The following is a 26,310-nucleotide window of genomic DNA, read 5'->3' as shown; positions in this document are numbered from 1 at the left end:
ATGGGTCTGTCTCTGCTGACTGATGGGCTGCCTGCCTGCCTGTGTGTGATCCTATCCTTGTTGACACAAAAGAAATAGAGGAAAAAGCTCATTTTACTCTTTTCCCCCCTTCCTGTTTTAACCACCTGTATGCCCTTTCCAGAGGCAGTTTGACAGTTCTGTAAGGGCTTTACTTTTGGGCCGGGCGTTCTCAGTCCCTTGATGGATAATCTCAGTATGCAATGTGATGGCCTATTTTAAGTTTGTATTAGCTAAGTAGAACTGTGGGCTTCAGCGAAAGAAAAGTGTGTAGTTTTTGTTTGCAGGCTCTAACTATTTCACAGTACTGCTCCGTGGGATTTGCCTCGGTCGTAGGCATTGTAATGCGATCATGGTAACTTTTTCTGCATCACTCCAGATCGTGTCTGTCCCATGAAAATCCTGGATTGCACATGGCTCATTGGGAAATCTGAACCCCATATTAAAAGATTAGCAATCACAGCAACAGTGTTTTCACCACCGCTGGAAGAGATGGTGAGGGACAGGATGAGAATTACTTCTGCTTGAGTCACTTGCCAGTTTATGAAGGTTCTTCATGAATAAATCATATCCGTAGAGGTTTCCTTAGGACATGATTGCCGCCTCAGTTAAAAAAAAAGGCATTGGCAGATAACCTCCTAGAGTCTGGATCTGTGGAAAGGATACTCCATTTCTAGTCCTTGTTTCATTTCAGTGTTTTTCCGATATGTGCGGTGAATGTCATGTCTCCTTCCTTCCTCCTTCCACCCCCGCCTACCTCTCGTATCTCTGCAGATGCTGAAGACATGCCTAGTCAATGTTGGGAAGCTTCCCAGTGCTAAGCAAAGAAGCTGGCTATGTTACATTTGGGTATCATTTGCAGCTGCTTTTATTTATGCTTTTTCATGACTTTAATACCCTTAAAAATTTGATGTGGCAAAAACCAGCTACTGTACTAAGTGTAGTATACGGGGAGGGGGCCAAGTGTTTGCCTACCCGGATAATATGGCACAGAGTAAAGCGATTGCGGGTGTGCTGGATTCCCAAAGTCCCCATCCTGACAGCTATTCTCTTTCTCCTCTCCACCCCTTCTTCTCCACCAAGGTAGGTTTGTCTGTTTATCTTTGTATTTTTGCATCGATTAGATTGTGCTCCCTCTTCATCAGCGTTCATGAGGGTGAGAGGGATGTTGTTCAAGTTCTTCCTGTATTGACTTCCATTGGTCTCTTGTACACTAGGAAATGTTTCAATTTCTCTTACACTGATCTATGCAACCATGTAAATCAACACATATATCACATGTATCAACATCCCTGAAAAAAGGGTTATTTCCTACTAAAACCTGGCTATTGCAACTGCTTTACACACACCCCCACCCAGTAGGAGGTTGGGTTTCTCGAAGATGGAGGAGACCAGACTCCTTTCCTGAGACTTATTTCAAGTTGCAGGGTGCCACGAGCCTGCTGAAGTTAACAACTGGCAGAGCACTAGGTTTTGGTGCCAAATTGTCATGCCTGAATAAAGAGGGTAGGAGCACTCAGGTCCAATGTTAGCAAATGGAGTTGCGTTGGAGGGGTTAAGACCCACATCTTTTGTACGTGGGTCTGCCTGTCTTATTGCATCTGAAATACATCTGAGTAACACCAGAAAGTGCAGTCCTCGGAAAAAGCACGTACTTCCATCGCAAAACGTAGCCTAGCTTAAAACAGCCAGAAATTGGTGGGAAACATGTTTTACATTCTAAATATAGCTTATGCCGCTTTGTCACAGCGGAAAGCAGCTTCACAGTAGCTGTTTTTGAAGCACTATTAACTAATTGTTATTGAACTAATCAGCATCGCTCACGCAGCATTCCTGATGGCACAGAGGTACTGCTGCACAGGGGAAGCGTTCCTTGCTCCCACCTCTCTTTCGCAGACACTGTAAGAAAATGGCCAATATACACTGAATATTTTTCTCTCGTGCTGCTTTTCCTTCGTGGAAGGAGTGACTGCAAACATCTGCAGATGCACCTCTCTGTTCTTTCTTGGGAGGTAACATCCTTGCATTCCTTCTCTGAGCCCATACTGCAAGAAAACCTCTTGCGTTTTGCTTTGCCCATTCTGCAGATCAGTCTGGCTGTTTTATCTTGTGACCTTCTGTTTGTTTTGTTGTGTTTGGCTTTTATAATCCACTTAACTGTTGCTTATCTACGCCATAACTTGAGGGCAGTGGCTGCAACAGGAGAAGAAACAATCTGTTCTCCATGTCACTGCAGGGACAGAACTTCAATGCGGCGAGGATGGTTTAGGCTAGACATTAAAAAAAAAAAAAGCAACCTGAGAGTTATTTTAAGAGTTTTAAAAATAGGGATATGCTGGTAGAGTTTGTGTGGGGATGGTGGGGGAATCTGGAAAGAGGTCAGTGATTGAGATTACAGGAACATCTGACCAGCCGAGCTGATCCCGCTGTGACGCAGGAGGATGGATGTCTGAGCCCTCTCCAAATCCTTTCCAGCTCTATTTTCCATGACTGTGTGTGCCAGGAACCAGCGTGTAAACTTTGGAGGTGCTGTGTGTGCATGCTTTAAGTGTCAGCACATGCTACATTGAATATTGCTGTGTATTCTCTCTTGTTGTTACTAGGTAGGTAAGATTACAGCTGATACGTCAGAACATGCTGCAACCACCCCGCCATTATAGTGTGTAGACATACAGATTAGAGGCTTTTTAGGCCTGGAGCTGTCTCTTTGTTCTGTGTTTATGCAACACATTGTGCAATGAGATTCTGGCCTCTAGGTGCTAACACCAAAATGCAAATATATTGATTACTAGGGAATAAAAGCAGGCATGTTCACAAAAGCATGCTTTGATGAACTGGGGGGGAAATGCTTGCTAGATAGAAAAGGATCAGAGGTCTTTACAAAACAGAAATTTGCTTGGGATTGTTTGGAACTGTGGGATCAAGCTGATGCACAGAAAATCTTCAGTCTCTTTCACTGCATTTTTCTCCTCATTTTTTGCCTGCATGTTTATTTAAATGGCATGAGTATAAGGGAATCTTGCTCCAGACTTGTCTGTGAGTTTCCTGACATAATACTGGCATTATAGAAACAATTAGAAAATCAGAGAAATCCTTTGCTACCCAGAAATTGGAGCAGATTAAGAGCAGCAAGGAATGCTTCATAAAAACAGTTATTAGGTTTACCCAATGACTCACAAGGATTTGTAGCCTACCTGTGCTACATAGCATCGTGGCAACTGTCACTAAGAAAAGGAATAGTAGTTTCATATTGATGAAAAGCTCTCAGTGCCACACAGCCCAGAGAGCAAATATCCAAAGCAAGCAGCGAGAAAAACTAAGGCGAACCTTCTGCAATGCACAGAGCTCCGGTGCGGGCAGGCCACTGGGGATTTTAAGCACCTTCTCTTTAAAGGTTATAAGCATTTGCAAGCTCAAATTGACTGCAGCGTGAGCAGAGGCTGTTCAGTACGACTGGAAAATGGGGGCAGTGATATGTTTAAATGTGGATTTAGATGTGTAACTTTATTCATGGGCTCATTTTGACTCTCTCTTGCATTTCCAGATAGATTTGTTGTCTTTACGTGATCCTGCCAATATCATCCCAGTCCATAGATGATGATGTTTTTTTAGTAATTACTATACAACCTGCTCAGCCTTTCTTCTTACTTTTTGGCTGAGAGAGAGTTTCAAGGAGACAATCTCAAAGGTGAATTGAAATCAGATAAGAAAAGAAATGTTTACAAATATCTGCATGAGATTCCAAGGCAGGATACATGCACAGAATTAGACTTCATGAATACATACTGTTTTTTTTCAGGGAAAGTGAAACGCTTTCCACCTGCCAAGAGCTGAGTTTAGACCCTCAGGGGTCTGTGTCACTTCTGCTATAGTTGATCATGTCACTAATACCTCAAGCAGCGTGAGGTACGCAGCTTTAACCTTGCTTTTTATGTATTCGTGATTTCAACAGCCATGAAAAAATTCAGAGCTCAGTAATCTTCAACTGCATTCCTAGAAGGTAAAAGGCTTTTGAATTCACCTTTAAAATGCACTTGCTTTTATTGGCACAGACTGTCCATACATTCGGTGAATGGTTGGAGGTTTCAAACAGGTACGAGTCTTTAGGGATGTGTTTCCTTCTTTTTGAAGTATTTCATTTCACCCTTAATGTAACGTGCTGTCTGCACAGAGCCACATCAAGCATCAGCAGCACTTTTCTGCTCTCCCTTGCTGTCAACAAGAAATCTGTGCTTAGAAGAGGAGGGACACATCACCCTTTGAAAGTTGAACAGAGGGACAGACTCACAAGGCACAAAACCAAACAATTTACATCTCGTAGAGGCTCTGGGGTAGCGAAGGGAAATGTCTTTTTCCACATTGTCTTCTCCCCCCCCCCCCCCCCCCCCATCAAATTTTCCACTGCTGTGCCAGCAAAAGTGCAGCTCCGGCAGCGAGCGTGTCAGAGGAGAATGATCACTGGCAATTTTTAACCATTGTGTTTCTTAGATGTGCTCCAAAAGTGGTTTGAGGAAAAGCGGTGTTTTTCTGGCAGCAGGCTGCGCACACCGGCTCTTCTAATGGTCGCATCTCGGAAGCGGCAATTGTTGCAGGCTGGCACATGGGATCCAAAGAAAAATGCTATTGTAGACGCTGCTTCAGACCTGGGTATTGAGAGCACTTTGAAGCTGTCAGCTCAGGACAGACAGTAGTGTCACTACCTAGAAAGAAAACACATTGCTAAAGTGATCCATTTTCTTCTGTGATTGTACATATTCCTGTTTCCCTGAGCGTGTCATCGTCTGGAAATCTCCGAGGTGTATTTTCAGGTTTGTGCTGTGTGATCAGTTTGGCCTCGCACTCTGATGTGTGCTGTGAAAGTCTCAAAATCTTGAGATGTTTGGTCCTTAACAGAAGGACGCTACAGTGCACTGAATGCAGCCAGCCAGCCGGCTAGCTGCTCCCTCCGCTCCTCCGCAAAGTGCAGAAGACAGGGCAGCAATTGGACGAGTGCACCCCTGTGAACACGCTGTATTTCGCTGATGGTCATTGTCACCTCATGCATTCGCTACATCCAGCCAAAAAGGAAATGAAAAAATATAATAAACAAATAGTTTGAACTGAGCACTGGGATAAAGGCTATTTTCAATTTTGCCTTTCACGTTTAATTGTACAGCAATAATTTTGCAATAGAGTTGCCGATGGCAAACATGCAAAAGACATTAACTTTATTTATGTTTTGGATTATTAATGTGGCTGTTAAAATTCCTCCAGTTAGTTTTGATTGAATTGTTTTTTTGTGCGATTCTGTCGTTTAATGGAGCGGTAAATAAGAATTTCTGATAATGAGCCCAAGCATCTGTCACAACAACCTGGCGCTGGTTATTAACATTTCCATTAACGGCAGGGTGGGCAGTGATAATATGGAAACCACACAGTTAGAACAAAATAAATAGTTGGTGTCAGGCTGAGTGGGTGTTAATTACTATTTTATTTTATAACTCTGGGGGGAGGGAGTATTGGTAGAAAAGTGTGACTTATGAAGGTCATTCTCTCTAAAGAAAGAAGTCTCCAGAGGAACTGATAACCGGGGCTATCTAACTCAAGTAGTGAATGTTTTATCACTCCTATTTATGGCCCATAAAGGGGCTGAGAGAAGAGAGGCAGCTTTCTCAGGTGGCCTGGGTGAAGGCTACAGCACCGTGAACATGGAGAAAGGAGAAGCGTACCCTTTGCCCTGCCTTTCTCTTCCTAATTCTGGAGTTTGAACGGGACACGCTTCGGCACCTTCTCTGTAAACAGAACATGTGCTGTTTTGTTAAGACCTGCCGGAGACAGGGACAGCAGGTCGGGAAAACAGACCGTCCTTGCTGGCTGCTGGGGAAGAAAATCCACCTGCACCAAGTTGGATCCCGACAAAGGGAAGGATGGTGTGACCCAGGTGCACTGAAAGATTCGTTTTCTAGCACAGCACAATGCAAAGAAGAAATGCCATCAGGAGCCAAAGAGGGCCAGCATGTATATGTGACAGTATAATCAAAGCAGAGCTAACAAGTAGCAAACTAAAAGTCATTTTGTCATACATAAAATATTAGTTGAATTGATTAGTGTCTGACTGGTTTTGGAGGTACTTTTAGACAGTATTTTGGCCCTAAGTCTTGGAGCCTTGCAAACAGGCTGTTATAAAGACTTGCTGCTGAGTGGCAGGCCAGGCTGACGGTGGCAAGGGGGCTGCGTTGCTCCCAGTTACTTTCAAGAGTGGTCGGTCAGGAGCGCAGTGCCGCTGCCAAAGGCAAGCCCCAAACGTTACCGCAGAATGAAGATAAAATTCTCCTTTCTTTTCCAAAGCTGCTGGCAGGATTGAGCCGATTCAATGTCTAACCCAGTCTGTGTGGGACAGAACATAACCACGTCCGGAGGCCCGGCTGCTCCTCGGCCCACCTGGGCTGAGACTTCCCTGTGATATAGATACCTCCAGGGCTGACTGTTAGCTGACTTGTGGCGTAAACAGAGCCTGGCCTGGGTCCTTCCGCAAATGGAAAACTGCTGCCTGGATATGAACTAGTTCTGCTTGTCACTATTAATTCTTCTCCTTTCCTTCTAGCACCAGCGCTGGCCCCACAGAACATCCAAGTAAACGCCCTTTCTGCAAGCCAGCTGGAGCTCACCTGGGACCCCCCTCCCGCCGACAGCCAAAATGGGAACATCCAAGGCTACAAGGCAATCCTCCTGTTTCTACTGGTTTCATTTATCTTGCTTGGCGTTGCTATTACTTGTGAGATAGCTCTACAAACTACAGTCGCCCTCACTGTATGAGGCAAATTAAAACAGCATTCAGACTGCAGTAGAGAAATGGCACCGAGTCCCAAAACCAAAAGAAAGAGAATGAGACTGGGGGGGAGAGAAAAGGAAGAGTGTGTTGCTATTTGTGGAGAAGGAGGCCGTGGGGAAACAGGGTACGCAGATAAGGCGGCAGCTCCACTTATGCAGGCAACATATCTGCTCCAAAAAGCAACAGACACACAAGAGCTAGGGGCAAGAAATGTATCGAAGAAAAGTAACTGAGCTTTCTATCTATCAAATGTTACAAGCCATTAGGAAACGCAGAACTTTCTCCAGGCCTGAGCCAGGTCAGATTTCAGAAGAATTATTTCATTTCCTTAACTTAAACAAAATTAAATCATACTATTAATTGCATTTGGTTCGTAGGAGATGAGCACGTTGCAGAGGCATGTTGTTTAGCTTCTCCAGCATGAGAACGGACCCTCAGAGAGTGGCAATGGGCAAGTCTACAAACACTGGAGCTTGGCTTGGGTTCAGTGTCTGGCTCTGCCTCTCTCCATGAATTTAGGTCCATAAGCGAAGAAAAGCCAAGCCAATGTGAATAATCTGGCATCCCTTCTTGGCAGTAACAAGCATCCTTATATATCAATTCATGTTCTTTTCCTTTTGTACGTATATAGATGGTTCTAACAGCTTGGCTTGTAGAGCCAAGGTGGAGTCTTGCCTTGGCTCGTTCTCTCCACTTTCTGGCTTGCTTTGGCCTGTTGTAATGCTCTCGCTGCCAGGCCTGTCCAATAAGTAGGGCTGGCACCACTTTTCCTCTTGGAAACCAATTCTCCAAAGCCTAATTTTATGGCATCAGGATAAAAATTATGTAAGGGAAGAATGGGAAAAAGTACCTCAAGGAACTTTAGGGAAAGTCTTTATTACCCTCTTCAGGAAGGCATTTGCTTGGCTGTCCTGTGAAGACAAATGGTGAAACCGTTGTGTGCATACAGAGGTGAATTATGGACCATCGTATCGGGATGCCAGTGCTGACAGGCAGCTAGCATTTCAGGGAGAATTTAAAGACTGACCTCTCATCGCTGAACTCTGGCAGCTCATATCTGCTGTCATTAGGCCATATTCTTCAGCCTGTGCTCTATTGCTCTATTTTTGAGTGATGTACTCAGCTACGTGGTCACTGGAGTCAGGGGAATTTGCCAAGGGAAGAGAAAAGATTTGGCATGTGGTGAAAAGCGTTAGTATCCCATTTAATGCAGGAGTCCAGAGCAAGACTGCACCATCTTCCTGATGTTTTATAGCTGCAATGCCCAGATGTTTCCTAGGTGTGGGATATACTAAAACATCTCACTGTCCCAACAGGTTTACTACTGGGAGAGTGACATCCAAAATGACACAGAGAAAGTGAAGGTCCTTTTCCTCCCTGAGACAACCGTCCGGCTCAAAAACCTGACCAGCCACACGCGGTACATGGTCTGCATCTCTGCTTTCAACGCAGCCGGGGACGGCCCCAGGAGCAGCCCCTCGCAGGGCAGGACACACCAGGCGGGTACGGGATCGTTGCCTTGTCTCAAAGCACAGACTTGGTGATGACCAGAATGTAACCGGGCAGTGGCTAAGGGAAATGGGTGGATGCAGGAGGGCACTGGTGTTTAGATTTAGCTTTCAGATGGGTCGTTACATTGTAGTGGTCTTGGAGGGGAAAAAAGGGATCAAATAAGTGGACCATGTGGGAAAGGGAATGCTACAGCAGAAACGAGAATGGACTGGCAGAAGGACCAGTCCCTTCACAAGCTGATCCAGAAGGAAACTGTCTGTGGGTCTGTTTCTGGCCTCTGCTATCACGTCTGAAAATCTGAAGGAACTAATCTCCAGTGCCTGGAAATTGCCCAAACAGTCCTGTGAGAGAATTATTGTGCTTTTTATAATTCCTCCTTTTTTTTTTTTTTTTAAAAAAGCTGGATCAGCAGCCACCGAGTCAGACTGAGCTGTCTCAGTGCTGGATGTGACCGTGGTAGGAGTACTCCAGCACAGGGTGAAGGCAACGCCCTTGGTGTGGTGGCTATGAAGAGGAGGCATGCACTCGGGCTGTATGCTCACGTAGCACCCTTCTGAGGGTCTTTCCCTTCCATGTCCTATCTCCTCGCTTGCTTTTGAGGTTCAGCTTTGCAGCTGAGTGGCTGCTTTTTTTAGGTCAGACTGGTTTTCTGATTGATTACAGGACATTTGGATAAAATAGACAAATCCCACTCTCAGCTTGTTTCCTTTAGATTTAGGCTGGGCAAATAAACTAATGTTTTATAATATATATGTATATCAGATTGACTACTCCTACTGCAATTCAATCTATTTGTAATCCTTTCAGCACCCAGTGCTCCCAGCTTCTTGGCGTTCTCTGAAATCACTTGCACGACACTCAATGTGTCTTGGGGCGAGCCGACAGCAGCAAATGGAGTCCTGCAGGGTTATCGAGTAGTCTATGAGCCTTTGGCTCCCATCCAGGGTAAGAAAGACCTCCGATCATACATATTCATGGGGAAATGACAGAAAAGCACTGTAGTATCTTTTATCTCTGCCCAATTTCCTACTTGCTCTCTGCCGTTTTCCAAGAGAAGCCAGGTGGCAGAGGGTAAGTGAAACAATTCTGCTTTTGCCAAAACTGTTCAGCAGCCTATAACATTGTGGAATATAGCTTTTGTCTGTCCTCTCTCATTTTCTTGCACAAACTATATTCTGTGTGATTTGAAAAGTCATTTTACGGCCGTCGTTACCTGGTATGGGCGAAGAGGAAACTCAGCCTGAGAGTGCCTGGTTGTCTCCCCGCGTTGCGCTTTGAAATTGCTGAGTAGGCTCCATCCCAGAATAGTCGTCAGACGCATTTGTGTTGCTTATCATGTCATGTGTCACTTCTGTTATCGCAAAGATTGCCTGGGCATCGAACGTGCTAGTCATCACTGGTACCACCGCCACTTTTGACAAGGGAGAATAACTGTGATAGAGATTTAGTTGTGTCTGTTTACATGGAGTTTTCAAGCAGCATTTTTAACCCAGCACTAGATTTAAGCTGGGCCACAACAATGTGGTGGCCACAAATGTTTCATTAATTTGCCAGAACAGCAACAGAGAAGGATTTGGCAGTTTCTCTGAAAACAAATGTAAATTCATTCCAAAGGTGAATTAGAAAAGATTACAAAGTTTGTGGATGGTCTTATTAACATTTTTATATTCCTGGTAGATCGCCAGTAGTTCAGTAGGATGTCCAACTTTGGCAGTGTGACAGCAGGGAGAGTAACTTCAACCATTGCCAATCCATTTTAAACTCTTTTCCAAAGAAATAAAGATATCAGTCACTCATATTTGCTTCTTCTGTAAGGAATAAAGATCTATATTGTCTGAATACCCATGTCTCATGCACTGAGAAAGTTATATTCAGGAATGAAAACATGGGAATAAAAGCACTTCCAGCCTTTACAGCTGGCAGGTCTGAGCACAAAGAGCTAATGCAGAAAGCATTTCTAATTCTGACCAAGAAATGTGCACAGGGTATACAGGAGGTTCGGGCTGTTTGGGCATTTCCTGCCTTTTATTCATTCCTACACAAGGTTTAAGAACACATTTGTTCGCCTGAAAATATGGAAGTGTCAGATCATGTTTTCTCTGCATGCATTTGACTTAACATCCTCAGAATCTTTGTTTTCTTTTCTTCTCTTCCCTGCCTCTGCCTGTGCTATCTCTAACTCCAGTTTGTCTCTCCTTCCCCTCTAGAAGATTTCTGATGTGAGCAGGGAGGTTATGGCGGGCTTTTCCTCAGATTCTAAGTTTTTGCCTAAATTTATTTTCCAGTTTCTACCCATTTGCTCTTGTGCCAACATTTTTCTTTCAGCAAACATATTTATTCTCCCACCATGGTAAGTAATCCCTCCCTCGATGCCATCATTTTCCTCTGATAGAAAAGCCACGCTCCTTTATTTAGAGAGCAAGGTAAAGCCAAACTCATTTGAAGGTGGAGCATGTAACAGTGCTGAATGCAGGCAGCGAGGCTTGCGGGGCTGGCAGCTGCCAGACCCCACGATCCCAGAGGGTCCTTCCAGCCCCAGGTCTCAACGTTCCTCCATGCCAGCACTACAACGCAACAGCATGGATGGACCAGACCCCCTGGAGCTTTTTTCCTGCATCTTTTGGCTTTTCACCCATTCGTGATTTTCGGCTGAGCACCCTCGCCGTTGTGACACCTCCTGCCTTCCCACTCACAAGCCACCATTTCAAACCTGCATAGTCTGCAAAGCTTCCTAACAGCGATCTGTTCTTTAGCACAGTCTTCTCCCTGTGTGACCTTTTATTGTTTAAGCTTTACAGCGTTGTGTTTTACACAAAAATAGACAACAAAATTGCCCTGGAGCCTTTTTTAACAGTTCCTTTTTTTTTGGAACAGAACTTCAAAATGACAAATGCTTCCTGATTTGTCTCAGAGAAATGAAATAGTACACCTAGGGAAGGAGGGCACACTTTTACTGCTTCCTCGTTAACCAAGGAAAGATTCCCTAAGTTATAAATTGTATCTGGGAGAAAACTTTGAACAGAAATTGCTTGGACATTATTCTTTATTTAACTGATGAAAACTGAAAGAAGCATCTTGATTTGCATAAAATAAGCATCTGGATTGAAAAAAATCTTCCTTCTGCATTTTTCTGAAAAGACAAACTAGCAAGCCGCCTTCTCCAGTGGGAAAAACATTTTCCCGCTTCCTATCTTCTTGGTTTGAAATGTGTTATGTGCATCTACAGAACCAGGAAAATGCCAAAAGGGCTCTGTAAATTCAAACTTTCTGTTCTGTGAAATATTTATAAATCAAATTCTTTCCATTGACCTATTTTTAGAAAATTTCGATGAAAACTAGATTTTTTGTTTTCAAAGCACTCATTGCCACTCTGCCCTTTGTGCAGCACTGAGAACCTAAACGTGAAACTGGCTATGAACGTTCGTGAAGGAAACAGCACCGATTTTAATTCATCCATGTAAGAAAAATTCTTAGTGAGAAGAGTGAAACACAAGTCATGACTTCAGCCTTGTCCAAGCTAACAGTGCTTTGATTGCATCCCCCATTGCAGTGGCGTTTATACCCAGAAGTTACCTGTGAGATGTATGTCCTTCATTCCGCATTCACTTGGTAATGGTGGAAATGACAGGACGAGGTGAAAGCAAAGAGCCTGGCCCTTGTTTCCTCCTCCAGGCAATGTTGCAGGTTACTTGGCAAAGAAGCAGTGGAGAAACGCTTGCTTAGGAGGCAATCTGCAACACGCAGTCCTCTTCGTTTACCTCCTCCTTTCTTCCCAGAGTAATTAGTGAAGTTGCCTGTAGTCTCTTGGTAATTTCCCAGTTGTGTTGTAAGGTTTTTTTCCTGTCAGTACCCACTTATCAAGCTTAAACTCTAATTATACTTATCAGTGCTGAAAATTGGCTATTATCACTACTTAAACTCCTGCTAATTGTAAGAAATACTTTCATAGCAAACTGGCAGATAATTTTACTTACCATCTAGATGTAACAAGCTCCACTTGATTTCTTTTTTTTGCATTGCAACCTTCTCTTATTTTTTTATCCGCGTGGCTGTTCCAGGGGTGAGTAAGGTGGTGACCGTGGACATTAAAGGGAACTGGCAGCGTTGGTTGAAGGTCCGAGATCTCACCAAGAGCATGACCTATTTATTCAGAGTGCAAGCTCGAACCATCGCCTATGGACCTGAACTGCAAGCCAACGTCACAGCTGGGCCAGCAGAAGGTAAGTGGAACCATAAAACCATGTCACAAGCCAGATCAGTTACACAAACGTGGTCCAACAGCGGGGAATAGTGCAGTCAGGGCTTAACATGAATTTCCAAGCCAAGGAGAAGTTGAGTCACAGGAGCTCAGAGCATGATTCAGTGGGTTTCGCAACTGCCCATGAAAAACATGTTTCCTTTTTTCCTGAAACCTAGAAGTCTGATGTGAATAAACAAAACAGTGTGAATAAATCATAACACAAATGGGCTAGCCAGGGATTTCGAAGCTGCAGCCTGACAGCGCAGTGCATAATTCTGACTGTACTGCTCTGCGGTGGAGTCAGAACTGGAATAACTCTGCCGAAACCAGCAGAGGTTCCTGGATGTAAAGCCAGAAAGAATTTACAGTTATTCTCTCCTAACGCTTTGGTTTATGCAGAGGGAGAGGTCTGCAAATTTCCTGATATGTCAAGAGGAGCTACAGACTGAACACCAGCTTGGTTCAATATGCGTACCGAAAGAGTTTGTTTTCTTATTTGGTCAGTGATTTTGATAAACAGATAATCTAACAAGGCAAATGCCTTCCAATGATATAAGCCTGTCCAGTAAGTCACAGAACATCAATGCAATGCTCACATTTCTGATTTTTGCTTCTTTTCCAGCTCAGGGAAATACTTGCTCCCTCCATCAGAGCCACGTCTGGTAATTCCACCCTTCTGGGTGCCAGCAAGCTTTCACTTTATCACAGTACCCTCCGTAGCCATTATCTGGGACAGCAGCACTATGGATCCGCAGTCTAACTCTCATGCCCCACCACAGAGAGTATAAAGCAGGAATCCTCTCTAACATGGCCGTGGCATCTTCCCAAGCAAAGGGGCAGACGGCTGTCCCCACGAACCTCTCCCTGAAACTTGGAGGCTGGTTTCACCTCTGAAGTCAGAAATAGCAGTGGCAATGTGCAAACGCTGCAGATATGCTAATGGTTAAAATGAGTGTTTTTTCTCTTTCCTTCTTAACACAGGTACCTGTAAACCCCAGCCATTGATATGTAACTGCTGGTACTAGAACTAGTGAAAAATTTAGGTCAATAGCCCATGGAGCTGGTTTATGTTGCCTATATGTTGACCGATACTTCTAGATAATTTTTTTCCCCTATATCGCTAGAAGAAATGAAGAATACTGCAGTCTGTCTGTGATACCACCACCATTTGCTATTCTCGTTTCATCCTTCAGGGTCTCCCGGCTCCCCTCAGGAGATTCTGGTGACAAAATCTGCTTCTGGGCTGACACTACAATGGACTGAGGGAGATTCAGGAGAAAAACCCACCATTGGGTACATTATAGAGGCACGACCCTCAGGTAAGCCGTGGGAAACACGGAGAGCTTGATGTCATGAGTTCCCTTCCTTCAGTCCATGCTGAAACCCATCCTGCGGTGGAAAGGTTGTTTGTCATCCCAGTAAGGTAATGGGATTTTGTGAGAGAACGCTGTTGCCAGCCAGTATGAAACCGTTGCTGGTTTATTATGTGGTTTAGCAGATTTTCTCCTGGTTAGGAGTAGTCACAGAAAATTACCCTGAGTGCTCTGGCTTTCACTGTACTAAATCACTGGTAAATCATCCAACAGATGAGCTAATATAGTTAATAATTAAAACTCACTTAAATGCTTACAGCATCTTTCATGCGCAAGGACCAATATTGCAAACTGTATTTTGAGGACCACAGCTAGAAATCTGTCCTCCTCTGCAGCAGAACACAGCAGCTAATTACTATTTTACTGTTAATAACAGGGCCAGGACTTTAGCACCACGTATGCATCGCTTTTCCCATTTGTTCTGCAGGGAGGGCATTAGGGGGGGGGGGAAAGGAGTTCCCCCCATCACCACCAAGTTTTTCTTGGTGCTTTCCCAGAGCTCCTTTGCTTCTGGGATTTGCATCTTACTGAAGCTGCTCTCTGCTTTTTCCAGAATAGTTCCCCAGTGGGACACTGTCATTTTAAAAGTAGGCGTATGCTCCAGCCTGTTCATGGCCTCTCCCAGCTTCCTACCCCTCGCAAATTCAATAAGTGCACACTTTCTGGTAAGCAAGTCGTTAACAAAAACCAGTGAATGCTGCCAGACCCCTGTGTAATCTCACTTGATAATTGCCCTCCACTCTGACAGTGAATGTTGATAACCATTCGCCGAGAACAGTTTTCCAGCCGGTGATGCATCTACCAGATACTGGTTTCACGTAGGCCGTGTTTGAATGTCACGATGTCAAAAGCTTTGCTGAAGTCAGGATAGATGATGTCTGCCCTTTCTCCTCTATTGACAAGGTCTGCTTCCCTGTCACAGAATGAAATTAGACATGATTTATACTTGACATACCCATGTTGGCTGCTTGTTCTTTCCTTTTTTTACTCCTAGGTGCTTGCACATTGCTTGATTATATATTGATTAAATGAATGCTTATCTGTTTGATTATATAAAGGATCCTAACTGTTTCTTGTATGTGTCTTGAATGTCAGGCTGCATTTAAAACCAATGATTTTAATTACCTTTAACCAGACCAGTAACAAAATCACTGCCTGCATTTCTTTTGTCATCACTGAAGATGCAGATTTCCATACTTGCGTCTGATAGAATTTGCTCTGTAGTGAGGCTCTGCTGTGACCCTAAAATTTCTTCCTCACTTCTGTCATTTACTTGACAATTGTTTTCAAAACAAAGTGAAGGAAAATGTGTACCTTCTCAAAGCACTGGAGTTTCCCAGAGCAATCAAGATTTTTTTTTAGTTAGAGGCGTGACACCGCTGTGCTTCTATTTCCCTTACATCAGCTTATTGATTTCTGCCCTTATTTCTTCATAGGTAGAAAATACCCTATCTTATTTGAACAGCATTGTTTAGATAGCAGGTTAAACTGAAGCTGTTCATTGAAGTTGACTTACCAGCTTACGTTTCCCCAAACAGGGTTTTTTGAGTATTTTAGAGGGAAACCTGCAGCCCATGTGCAGATTGTCTGCAAGCTGGAAATTCAGCTCGTGTGAGTGGTAACATTGCAAACTCATCCGATGTTCCTGGGCTTGTCTCACCGTTGGATGTGAATGAACGTTTTACATTTCATGGCTAAGGATGCAGGATTTGTGGCCCACTCTTTTTGAGTAGGAAGAAAATAGTCCCTCCAAGACAGGTCTGAGCTGCATTAACCCTGGGTCACTTCTGCTGGTCCCACTCCACTTATCCTGGAAACACACAGAAGAGGTCTTATTCTCCTGCTCTTGCAACCTGACTGTTGAGGCATTTAATTCCTCTTCAGATTATTTTAATCCTATTCATGCTGCTGTAGCAAATGAACTAGGCATTCGTAGGCTGGATTCTCATCCTTCGTTCTGGTTGCAGCTGTAAGAAGCGTGAAATGTGATCCAGGAGAGGAGACAGACTAATTGGAACATTTGCTTATTTCACCCAAGTGTCGGCTTCCTTACTGTGCTGCTTTTCTTCCTCGTCTCTGCACGGAGGAGTTTGAAATCTGAATTACGAGCTTAACAAAAGCAGGGAACTAATTCCTCCTGTCAGGGCTGGTCATTCAGTGCAGCTTCTGTTTTAATATGATTCTAAGAATTTGCTTCTGCACGTTGATTTATATGAGTAATAGAGCGTGGATTGGAGCAACCTTTGTTTTTAAGGAGTCATTGTGCAAGAGAAGAGCAGTTGACTTGTGCCCTTCACATAAAATCAAGGAAGGAAAAGATATATTCATCCTTCTGAGATCAAAAAAGTGGCATTGAACAGACAGATGAAAAGCTTTAGCTTGTTGCCGATATTTAAATGCAATACCACTACCTTAGTGTTTCACATCTCAAGTGTTATCTATTATAGGCCTCATTACCCCAAACGTTAAATGCTGTATCATCTCATTTTCCCTGCTGTAGCTCCCTGCCAAGACTCTTCCATCAGAGTGGGAGGGTGGCTTTCTGTCAGAAATGGCAAGCCCTACCCGCTTTTGTCACTTCCCTTTGAATTTTTCAGTGCTCTGCTGTGTCTCCCAGGGCTCCGGCTGCCCTGCTGGGTTTAGCAATGGTGGCAGCAGGCAGCTGAGGTTGTTCATTTGATCTCCCCGTTTCTCTCCCGGATTTATGGAAGGTGACCAGGCTGACTACCTCCTCTGCATTTTGAATATACTCAGACACGGGGACGGGGCAGGCGAACCAATATTTTTTCCAGAGTGATCTGTGCTAGAGGAAGACATTACAGAAACAGAAGAGTTTTTCTTTTCCTTCAACTTCTCTGTCCCTGGAGAAATGGACTCCAGTTTAGCTCCTTGTGCATTACAAGCAATGCAATTAAGCAGCCTCTGTCACTGCCATCGTAAGCACTCCCTAGACATCAACTAGGCTGGCTAAGGAATGGGTATTAGATCATGTCCTCAGTTTTTACATACAGAGGAAAAGTCCGAAATGGCACAATGATGTTAAGGTTCCCAGTGCTGCCCGAGGGAGTGGAGAAGCTGGGTTTGCCCCTCTTTTCCCAATCCCACGCCACATCCAAAGCTCCTCTCTCTGGACTGTGCTTTAATGGTAGGCATGTGGCCTGTAAAGTACTAAGCAGTCTCACGCAGGCTTTCCTTCCCAGTTATCCCCTATCTACAAAGTGGATGTTTTTGTATAATGCCCCAGGGATCCACACTGCCAGGAGTGGACGTGGATACGTAACTGCCAAGCATGACACCTTCATGCATGTATTTGCCTCCTGCAGTCATCCTGAGCTGCAGGGCAGCCGCGTAGATGTTTGGTCAATCTGCTTCATGGCTTGTGTCGCCTCAGGAAAAGCCTCTGACCCAGGACAAGCTGATATAGATTTCCTCTTCTGCTTCCTCTCCCCATGATGTGTTTTAGGGTTTGTTTGTTTGCTTTTCCCAAGCAGGGGATGACTTAAGCCCAGTGGAGAGAATTGTATCTTAACATGCTTCCAATAATAATATTTCTAGCACTGTGGCTGGCATGAACAGGCCGGTTAAACCTCAGATCAGCCACAAATCATGAGCTTAGGACATAGATAAATTAAGAAAGTGTTTTCTTTTGCTCCCCAAGATGATCAGTTCCATGAAGGCAGCAGACGTTTTGGAGAAGAACCCGTCTACTTGGAGTGGGGATTGTCCTTCCCAGAAATGCTGGTTTTTGCTTCCCACACCCCGAGGGCAGATCTCACTTTAGTTTCCTTTCTGGTGTCTTGAGTAACGTTTCTATATTTTCTTCCTTTTCTATTTATTTTTAAACAAATGAAGGAGTGCAGCGTCAAACATGGACACAAACCAGCAAAAGTCAGTAAATTCAAAGTGAATGGTGCAGCTGCATTGCCGGCATCTGCCATGGGGCCTTTGGTTCGCTTCTGCTCGCAAACGACATGCTGAGGCTGACAGTTTGTCAGCCTTCACTTCCCATTCTTGTCCTTTCGCTAGTTTGCATGATAATCCAGCCCTTTGCCTCTGACAAATACATCCACATTTTAATTTTGTCCTCCGTAGGAGGAACACTACCCGCATTCAGCCGGTCCTTAACTCTCAGCAGCTTCTCCCCTCATAAACCTCCTAATGTGTAATTAGGAGAAAGTTTTACGGCACGGCTCTCCTCTTACTCCAAGAGGGGAAGGCTGGTGTTTAAGACCTGAATAACTGACAGCTTTCCATCTCCCCAGCCGCAGCACGGCAGTTGTTTGTTAGTGGCCTGAGTTAGCAGAGCCGGGAGCCTTCGTTACTGACTGACAGATTTATTCAGCGCGGAGACCCCGATCAATTGCCTGTGAAGCCAGGCTGGCCTGTGGGTGCTGTGTATGGCTGCAGCCTGCAGGGCTGCTCCTCGCCAACACAGGATGGCCGGCGCCTGGCCGGGGCAGGCTGGACATCGTGTTAGGTTGGAGGTGGTTTCACCTTCCCCTGTCATTCAGATCTCCCCATGCACGTGCCTCACTCCCAAATTGGGTGGAGGAGTCAAGATAAACATCAAATCTCACTTCAGCAGGAAATAAGGCTGGGGCAGGGTCTGGCGAAGCGTTGATAGAAACAAGAAGCAAAGAAAAATGTATTTTTTTGAGGAGCCCTTCCTTTTCTATCACACATTTAGGCCTTTTTTAAGAGGCCGAGTGCCCAGTGAAAGGCAATGTGAAATGAAGAAAGGGACGGATGTTACTGAAGGAAAAGCATTGGCGAGCAGCGCAAGTGCATCCCCGCTGCCAGCTGTGCTGCCTCTCTCAGGACATTGACTGGGGCTGGCTGAGCCTTGCACCTCTTTGCGGGAGTCCGGTGTTGCAAACTTTGCTTTTCTCAGCGGTTTCTATGAGTTAATACCCAGTTGATATCCCAACCACGGCATGTGCATCTTTCCTCCCTAAACTGAGTGGAAAATACTGTGTACAGTGTACTAATGATTTTCTACTGAGCTTAAAGGCCAATCTTTGCTATCACAAGTGACCTTCTAATGAATTCTCTTTCAGCTGAACTTCTAACATTTAGAGCAAACCTAGTTTTGAGGGATGGGGGAAGAGATGCAGTGAATGAACTCACAAGTGTGTGTTCAATATTTAATCTCAAAGTTCACCACTGAAATAAAATGCTTTTTTTAGTTTGGATATAGAATCATAGAATCATAGTATAGTTTGGGTTGGAAGGGACCTCTAAAGGTCATCCAGTCCAAACCCCAAATATCTGTTTGCGATCTCCATCTACAAAGAGGGGTTTGAGTATTCCAGGTGGAGGTAAGATAAATTAATTGAGGATCTGGAATTAAAAATCTTGTTGGCCGGGGCTTGGGAAGCCACAGACTGTCCTGTGTGTGGCATTGGCTTGGAGTCAGCAGTGGGAGAGACGTAAGGATGTCTCCCTTTCCAGGCTGCCACCGTGCAGACTTGTGACCACAGTAGCTGCATCAGCACCTCTCTGGGATCCCAAGGATCACGCGCTGGGTCCCATCTTGGCCAAGCCCTGTTTCCTACCCCAGGAAAAAAAAGTTTGGGCAAAGAGTCTTTCAATGAATTAAAGGGGGGTGGGCCAGAGAAGATATGGCTACTAGCCAGAGCATCTCTGAGTCCCTGTGAGACAGGAATCCCTCTGAAGAAACATCCACCAGCAGCCTTTGCTGCCCTACACCATCGCCACCATAGCCAAGAGGACAGAGAGGTGGAAATGCAATGTTGACTTCTCACAGGTAGTTTCCCCAACTTACTGGAAGCTTTACAGAGTGGTTAAATGTACACTTCTTGGTCTGTTGGATATTCTGCACTGTGCACCTTGATAGGTTTGAGAAAATGAGTGAGAAAGTGTGTGTGTGAACTGTTGTGTTTGTTGCAGTGAGTGTTGAACATTCATTTTTATTGTTGCCTTTTCTCCCCCCATTTAAATGGCTTTCAATGCAAACAAATTGCTTTTCAGACAATTCACAATGGGCTCAAATTCTCTTATTGCATTTTACAAATGTGTTTATGAAAGCTCAGGCAATTCTAGCAATTATGGCAATATTTTATAGTCTGAGATCCATCTTCCTGCTATTGGTGGTTGCAACAATCTAACTTTGAAAATGCATCCCTCACTCCACCCTCTTCAGAGAAACTAAATCCCAAGCTGCCTTTTTATTGCATTGTAAGTTTACGTGGTAGAAATAATCTAGCCTTCTATTGCCCTGTAAAAGGGAAGTCAATATTTTATCTCTTCTTTTATAGCCATTGTAATATCCAACTAATACATAACAATGGTACATTATGATAACTTCATTATACTCTGATCATGCTGGTGAATAATGTATTGCTCTGAATTTTAAGCATGACAGAAAAATTACCTATTTTTATTGTTCTTTGGTATTTCTCAAATGTAGCTGGAACAATAACATTTCAGCCTGCTTTTTGCGCCCACTGAGACTGCCAATCCTCATGATCAGAAAAGATGTAGTTTGGGGGTTGTTAGTCATTGTGTGTGTTGCTAGACGTGCAGCACGGTACAAATTACTGAGCCAATATTTACTGATGCCAAAGTTAAAACATTCACATGGAAATGCACCTGCAGTGTTAATCAATCCATCTTTGCTGCTATTCCCTGTTGCACAGAAGTAGGCTAAGGGCCAAATTTTGCTCAGTTACACCAGCACAATTCTGGAATCGCTGCGGTGACTCCAATTAGTTTACACTCAGGTAAATGCAAAGGAAATGAGAACAGATTCCTACCTCACGTTGCAGCAGTGGAACAAGTCGCTGAGGGTAGTGCTGCTGGCTCCTGCTTTATTGTTACCTTGATAACACCTCAAGCTACAGAAGTCATGCTGGTGCTCGAATCTCACAGTGCAGAGGACTTTCTTTCAAAGCAGGCAGCTCCTGCGCTGGAGTCGTATCTATGCAGAGGTTATCATCGTATTCCCACTGCTGTGGGACACGCAGAGAAAAACAGACATTGCTCAAACAGCTTTGATAACTAAAAGTAAAAGCCCAATGGGATACTTGTGAGGTGAGATCTGTAAAAGCTATGCTGGCTTAGGCTAGCTGAGAGTTTGGCCCCATGCATAGACAGTAACTCCATTTTGTCAGCGAAAGCGCTGGGCTCCAATTGTTACTGAAAAGCAGTCCGTTTAGATTAATGTTTGATTCCTGCACTCAAACTTATTGACTGTCATTTTTAATTATAGTTGGTTTTGTTCTTACTGGTAATAGCATCCATCTTGTTGAAAGTTCTTTCCATTGTAATCAAGTGAATCTAAGATTGCGGGTATGGATCAGGGACCAGAACGGTGCCTGGTCAGGATGCACATCAGGATCAATGTCGGTATGGCTGCTGAGGACTGAGATTACCCTACTGAAACACTCCCATCAGAACGGCATTGTGCTTCTAACAACTTCAAGAGGTTTCTAATACAAACAAAAACTCATTCCTGTTCAAAAATGCACGGCACAGAAGCGCAGTGCCGGCTGTCTCGCTCTGCGGGCTGTGCCACGCTGCGGGCCAGCGCATGCAAAGGACATATCACTATTGATATTGTGAAGCAAGCAGCACTCCAGTGACACCAGTCCACCAGGCACCAGTTCATGCAAGGCCACAGTACTTCCCACCAAGACCCAAATCTTACATTAGTTTGCAAAGCCTACGCACTTCAATAGCGAAGTCAGTTTTGCAATGTAAAAAGCAGGCAAAACCTGTGCGATTAGGACTCATTAATGTAGCAGGTTGCTTTGGGTTTACTTGCTCTGTCAAATAACAGGCATGCTGATGCAGTGACCTTACCTGATCAGGAGGGACCCGGATGGCTGGCAGCTGCTCTAGCCAGCTCAGGTCACTGTGGGTGCTGCTGCAGGTTTTAGAGGAGACCTCTTCCATCTGGGCTGTTATAAGACCCCATCATGAATAAATGCCTTTATAGATGGGGTCTTGCAGGGCATTCTGACATTTGTCTGTATCACTGAGCAGCCTTCAGGTAAGCATGTCCACTGCCTGTGGTTGAAACACACAATTAATGACAATTTTTTTCTATGAGCAGAAGGAAGTGCCAGGTCGCACAGTTCATGCCATTTCTCTCCTTGCTGCTTTCCTAGATGAAGGGCTGTGGGATATGTTTGTGAAGGACATCCCTCGCAGTGCTACCTCCTACACAGTTGGCCTGGACAAACTCAAGCAGGGTGTGACCTATGAATTTCGGGTGGTGGCTGTCAATGAATTTGGCTATGGAGAACCAAGTGTTCCCTCTGTGGCAGTATCAGGTAATCATGGAATTTTTAAAATATATTTTCCAATGGAATTTCTTGGGGTTGGGGGCTGGGAGAGGGAAAAAAAACAACCCAGATTCTGTAGTTGCAACAAATAATCAAGGGCAGATTGTTTCCACTTGTTTTAGGATAAAACCAGAGTAATATAGTGGTAAATCAAGGCTTGTTATTACAGTATGCTTTACTCTCAAGAGGAAAAATGCGTGTGCCATTTTTAAGTTTGACAAAGAACCTTCTCAGGAATTTCAAGAGCGTTTGTATGTAAGATCTCTTTCCCTAAGACTAATTTACACAGTCTACAACTTGTTTGTTTTTTCTCCTTTCCTCGTCTGTTGTTTTGTTTATTCTGCTTCCTTCTTTTTTTCCCAGGGTTCTCATAAATATTTTCTGTGTTATTTTGTATTTAGCTCTCAAAAATATAAAAGTGTAGTTTCACAAAATTATTCCTGATATCCTCCGTGCTGGCGGTTCCAGTACGGTGTGATGCATCCAGTCCCCCTTCATCAGAACAGCTCGTTGGTGATGCTCTTGGGCTCTTCCCACCCTCCCTGCTCTCTCGGGCTTATTCCCAGTAAACACGACTATGGCCTAAACATGCTTCCGAAATCCCTTTGAGCAGCCCGACACTCTGGTTTTCTGAAGGAACTTCAATACCTCAAAAAGCGAATTCCACTCGGCTTGCGACGTCTGGGCAGCTGGAGTTCAGTGGCCTGTTGTGAAGTGGGAGGGCTTGCCCTGCTGAAAGCTTTGCTCAGGTCTCCTCTTACCCTTGCAGAGACAGCTGTATTCCAGGTTGCTTGTGAGCAATAAGTTTCATCCTTGCTGTGTCAGCAAAGATAGACAAGAGGAATAAAAGAACCTGATAAAGCGGCTTTGTGATTCAAAATTCTGGAAAGTCCTGAGCATCTGGCAACGCTCCAGTATCTGGAGTGGCTTTTATCTCTTCGCTCCTCCAGTGAAAAGCATAAACACCATTCAACGGTTTCCCAGCAGGCAAGAGTAGTATCGCTATCACGGCTGCATTTGTCCTTACACAATTAACCACTTAGCCTGAGAGAGCTGTCTATGGATTTCAGTGTGAGTGCTACCCTTGCTTTTCTCCTTCAGGACAAGGGCATAGACAACCCACTTCAAACACCAAGAGTCAGTGTTTTTCCTATCTGTGGTTTCAGAGACTGTAACACAATGTAAAAGGTCAGTAATCATGTCAGTCTTTCCTTTCCTGGAAGACATTATTCCTCTGAAGCTGGGTATGCAGCTCCTTGTGATGCTTTTTATAAGCAAACCACTTGTTTGTAAGTTCTCCACTTGAACAGAACTATTTAATTCACCTCCTTTTGATGCTTCAGTGTTCATCTCAAATTGCTGCATGAAAGTAAGAGGTTTCCATTGAGATTCACAGTCATAAAAGTATAAAGCATTTTAGGCTGGCCACTTCAGCTAGCACAGGGAGGTATAAATTGCACTGAATCTGCTCAGCCCAGTATGGCTTGTGCAGTTTGCCCTTAGGACTTTATTGGCCTGGCCTGGCCTCCTAGCAAAGAAAGATCATGGCTACTTTTCACTGCTGCAGAATACCCAGTGATCTGGAACAAATTTGAGCTCATATCATCAGGCTTACAACAGACTTGTGTTTAGACCCAGGGCTCCGGACAGCTGGGGAAAGAGAGTGCCTGGGTTCAGTGGCTGTGAGGGGTTGAAGTCGGTCTCCTGGCATCGCCCGTTCCTACCAGGTGTTCTTCTACCTTATGGACTACAGGGAAATTATATACAACTGCTGGCTTGTGCTCCAGCAGTAGCATTTTTTTCACAAAGCTGAGGGATGCTGACAAAGAGAATATCACTGCAAGAAAATAACAATATTTGTTACTTTAAACCAAAACTGGCAAGATAACTCTAGCAAGGGGAAGTTAGTATCGTTTTGTGTCTCCAATTGAGGTCAAATGGGGTGAAATTACTTGAGATCACGCAAAATCCAGGCAACTGAATTGATACCCACGTGCTGCACATCAGGGTTGGCTAAGCTGATGGGGAAATGGTATAGCGTAGCAGTGAATGTTGGAAGTTAGAGTTAATGGAGGTACTAAAAGATATTGGCCAAGTGTACTTTGTTCCCTGGCACTAGCTGTATTTTTCAAAGAGCCACTGAGCAGCATTTGGCGGGGCAAGCCTCTTAAAAAGTGGAATAATCGTGGGTCATGACAGATATATTAGTGGTTCCTTTGGCCCAGGCAGTATTAAGTCTATCGCAGTAGTCAAGAAATGTGTGCGGAGCTGCGGGAAGAAACCTCTCTCTCTTCACTTGGTGATAACTACTTCTTAGCTAAGGGATCCTGGAGTGCTGCTCTGGGTGTGTGAAAGATGCTTGCGGAGATGTTGGAGCCATGATATGCTCCTGTTCTGTTTGCCGTCCTGGAAGTGTCAGCAAGCCCCTTGAAAGTCTGACTGCAGAGTAGACTGTGTTACCTCCTTTGAACACCTCTCTCTCCTGAACACTTATAGATGCATCATTCACTGTGGGGAAGAAGAGAAAATTTGGAAGGAGTATAAAGAGGAATTGTTATTTGGTGTTTGCTCTTTCAGCACAAACAGAAGCCCCTTTCTACGAGGAGTGGTGGTTTCTGCTGGTGATGGCACTCTCAAGTCTGATCCTCATCCTCCTGGTGGTGTTTGCGTTGATCCTGCATGGCCAGAGCAAGAAGTACAAGAACTGCAGCACAGGTAAGACATCAGCTCCATGCTGTGCACACACTCTTAAGAGTTGTGGGAATTAGAAATGTCTTCCCTTTGAACCCCTGATTTAATCAGCGTGGACTCTCTTCATAGGTATTGTATTTGGTAGAAGACTCGGATCATTTTACTGTCCCGTTTAGTAGAAACGGCTTTTGCCCATAGCCATACTGGGCAAAGAGTGCCTGATCTTATCAGGTGTCGAATGCTAACCAGCCATGGGCTTGGGCAGGACAGCATCTGGAAGTCCCAGGGACTGTAGCAAAAGCCAGGGAGTCTGGGTCAAATGCTTGGCAGAAGACCACAAAAAAGGAATGAGCTGAGACTTCATTTAGCTTTGTCATCATTCTCTGATAGATGGCGAGAAGGAGAAAGATTCTGCTTTTCCATGGCTGTACCCAATGCAAATATTCTGGGTCTGTATGTTTGAGGACTATATCATAACTCCTTTATATTAAATAGAGTGCCCTGCATCTCACATTCATTCCCTAAGCCAAGCTGCAGTTGCTGGGCTGGGGGCCAAGCAGCTCGGAGGTGTCTTGGTTATCTGGACCTGTTAGACTTTAATGCATAATAAGCATCAAGCTTTGAATTTTCCTTTAGTTACAATTTTTACCAGTCTCCTTTCTGAAACGAAACAGGAGCTACCTGCTCTATAACTAGGAATGTTGAAAGAGTCCCCTTTCAAAATGCCTACTTCTTGAGCTCTGAATATTGTTCTTACCTTTTCTTCTCCTTACACGATAAAGTCCTGGAAGGGCTGTTCACATGTATATTTCTCTCACAGCCTCCTCCACCTCCAGCAAGAAATTGCTCTGATGCCAGGAGGTGCCAAAAAAGGCACATTAATTGGTAAGATCAGGTGGATGGGTCTTTGCGCTACCTGTTCTTGGGCATTAATGTAATGAAGGAGTCTTCCAGGCAGTATTTAGTAATTCAGTCCCAAAGTGAAGGTCTTTTCTTTCTTTATAATTCACTTCTAACAAGTGTTAGAAAGTCAGATTTCAGTCTCATGAGATATAAGATGTATGAATACCGTGGCGTTTTACCAAGTTAATACTATTACATATTTGTATGTATAGCTCATAGGAAATCTCTCATCTTCTTAGTTTTGCTCTGTGTTTGGGGGACAGACATGAAAAGACAGGTCTGACCTGTGCTGTCAGATATCAGCGTTCACACTGAGTCTTAATGTAGCGCTGAAATTGAAGCCGAGGATAAAGTACCTGTCTGCTGCAAAGTGGCAATATACAACCGGTCCTTCTCCCCAGGACACGAGCTGAGCTCACACCTTTGGGATTACAAAGAATGAGCATGGGAGAG

The 26,310-nt window shown here is 44.3% G+C and overlaps 1 protein-coding gene across 4 annotated transcripts in view; it reads left to right on the top strand.

The window, feature by feature from the left end:
* SDK1 (sidekick cell adhesion molecule 1) overlaps positions 1-26,310 on the top strand; it is a 431,815-nt gene that overhangs the window by 391,352 nt on the left and 14,153 nt on the right. For all 4 annotated transcript variants that reach the window (XM_076350553.1, XM_076350555.1, XM_076350556.1 and 1 more), the window contains 7 exons: positions 6,602-6,717; positions 8,146-8,332; positions 9,149-9,286; positions 12,400-12,561; positions 13,775-13,900; positions 22,087-22,251; positions 24,841-24,978. In XM_076350553.1, coding sequence (XP_076206668.1) covers positions 6,602-6,717; positions 8,146-8,332; positions 9,149-9,286; positions 12,400-12,561; positions 13,775-13,900; positions 22,087-22,251; positions 24,841-24,978 — 1,032 coding nt within the window. The remainder of the gene's footprint in view (positions 1-6,601; positions 6,718-8,145; positions 8,333-9,148; positions 9,287-12,399; positions 12,562-13,774; positions 13,901-22,086; positions 22,252-24,840; positions 24,979-26,310) is intronic.

The sequence above is a fragment of the Aptenodytes patagonicus genome, chromosome 13, assembly GCF_965638725.1.
Source record: "Aptenodytes patagonicus chromosome 13, bAptPat1.pri.cur, whole genome shotgun sequence".
Lineage (NCBI taxonomy): Eukaryota > Metazoa > Chordata > Aves > Sphenisciformes > Spheniscidae > Aptenodytes > Aptenodytes patagonicus.
The sequence above is the reverse complement of the archived record's forward strand: the minus strand, read 5'-3'. Positions and strand labels throughout refer to the sequence as shown.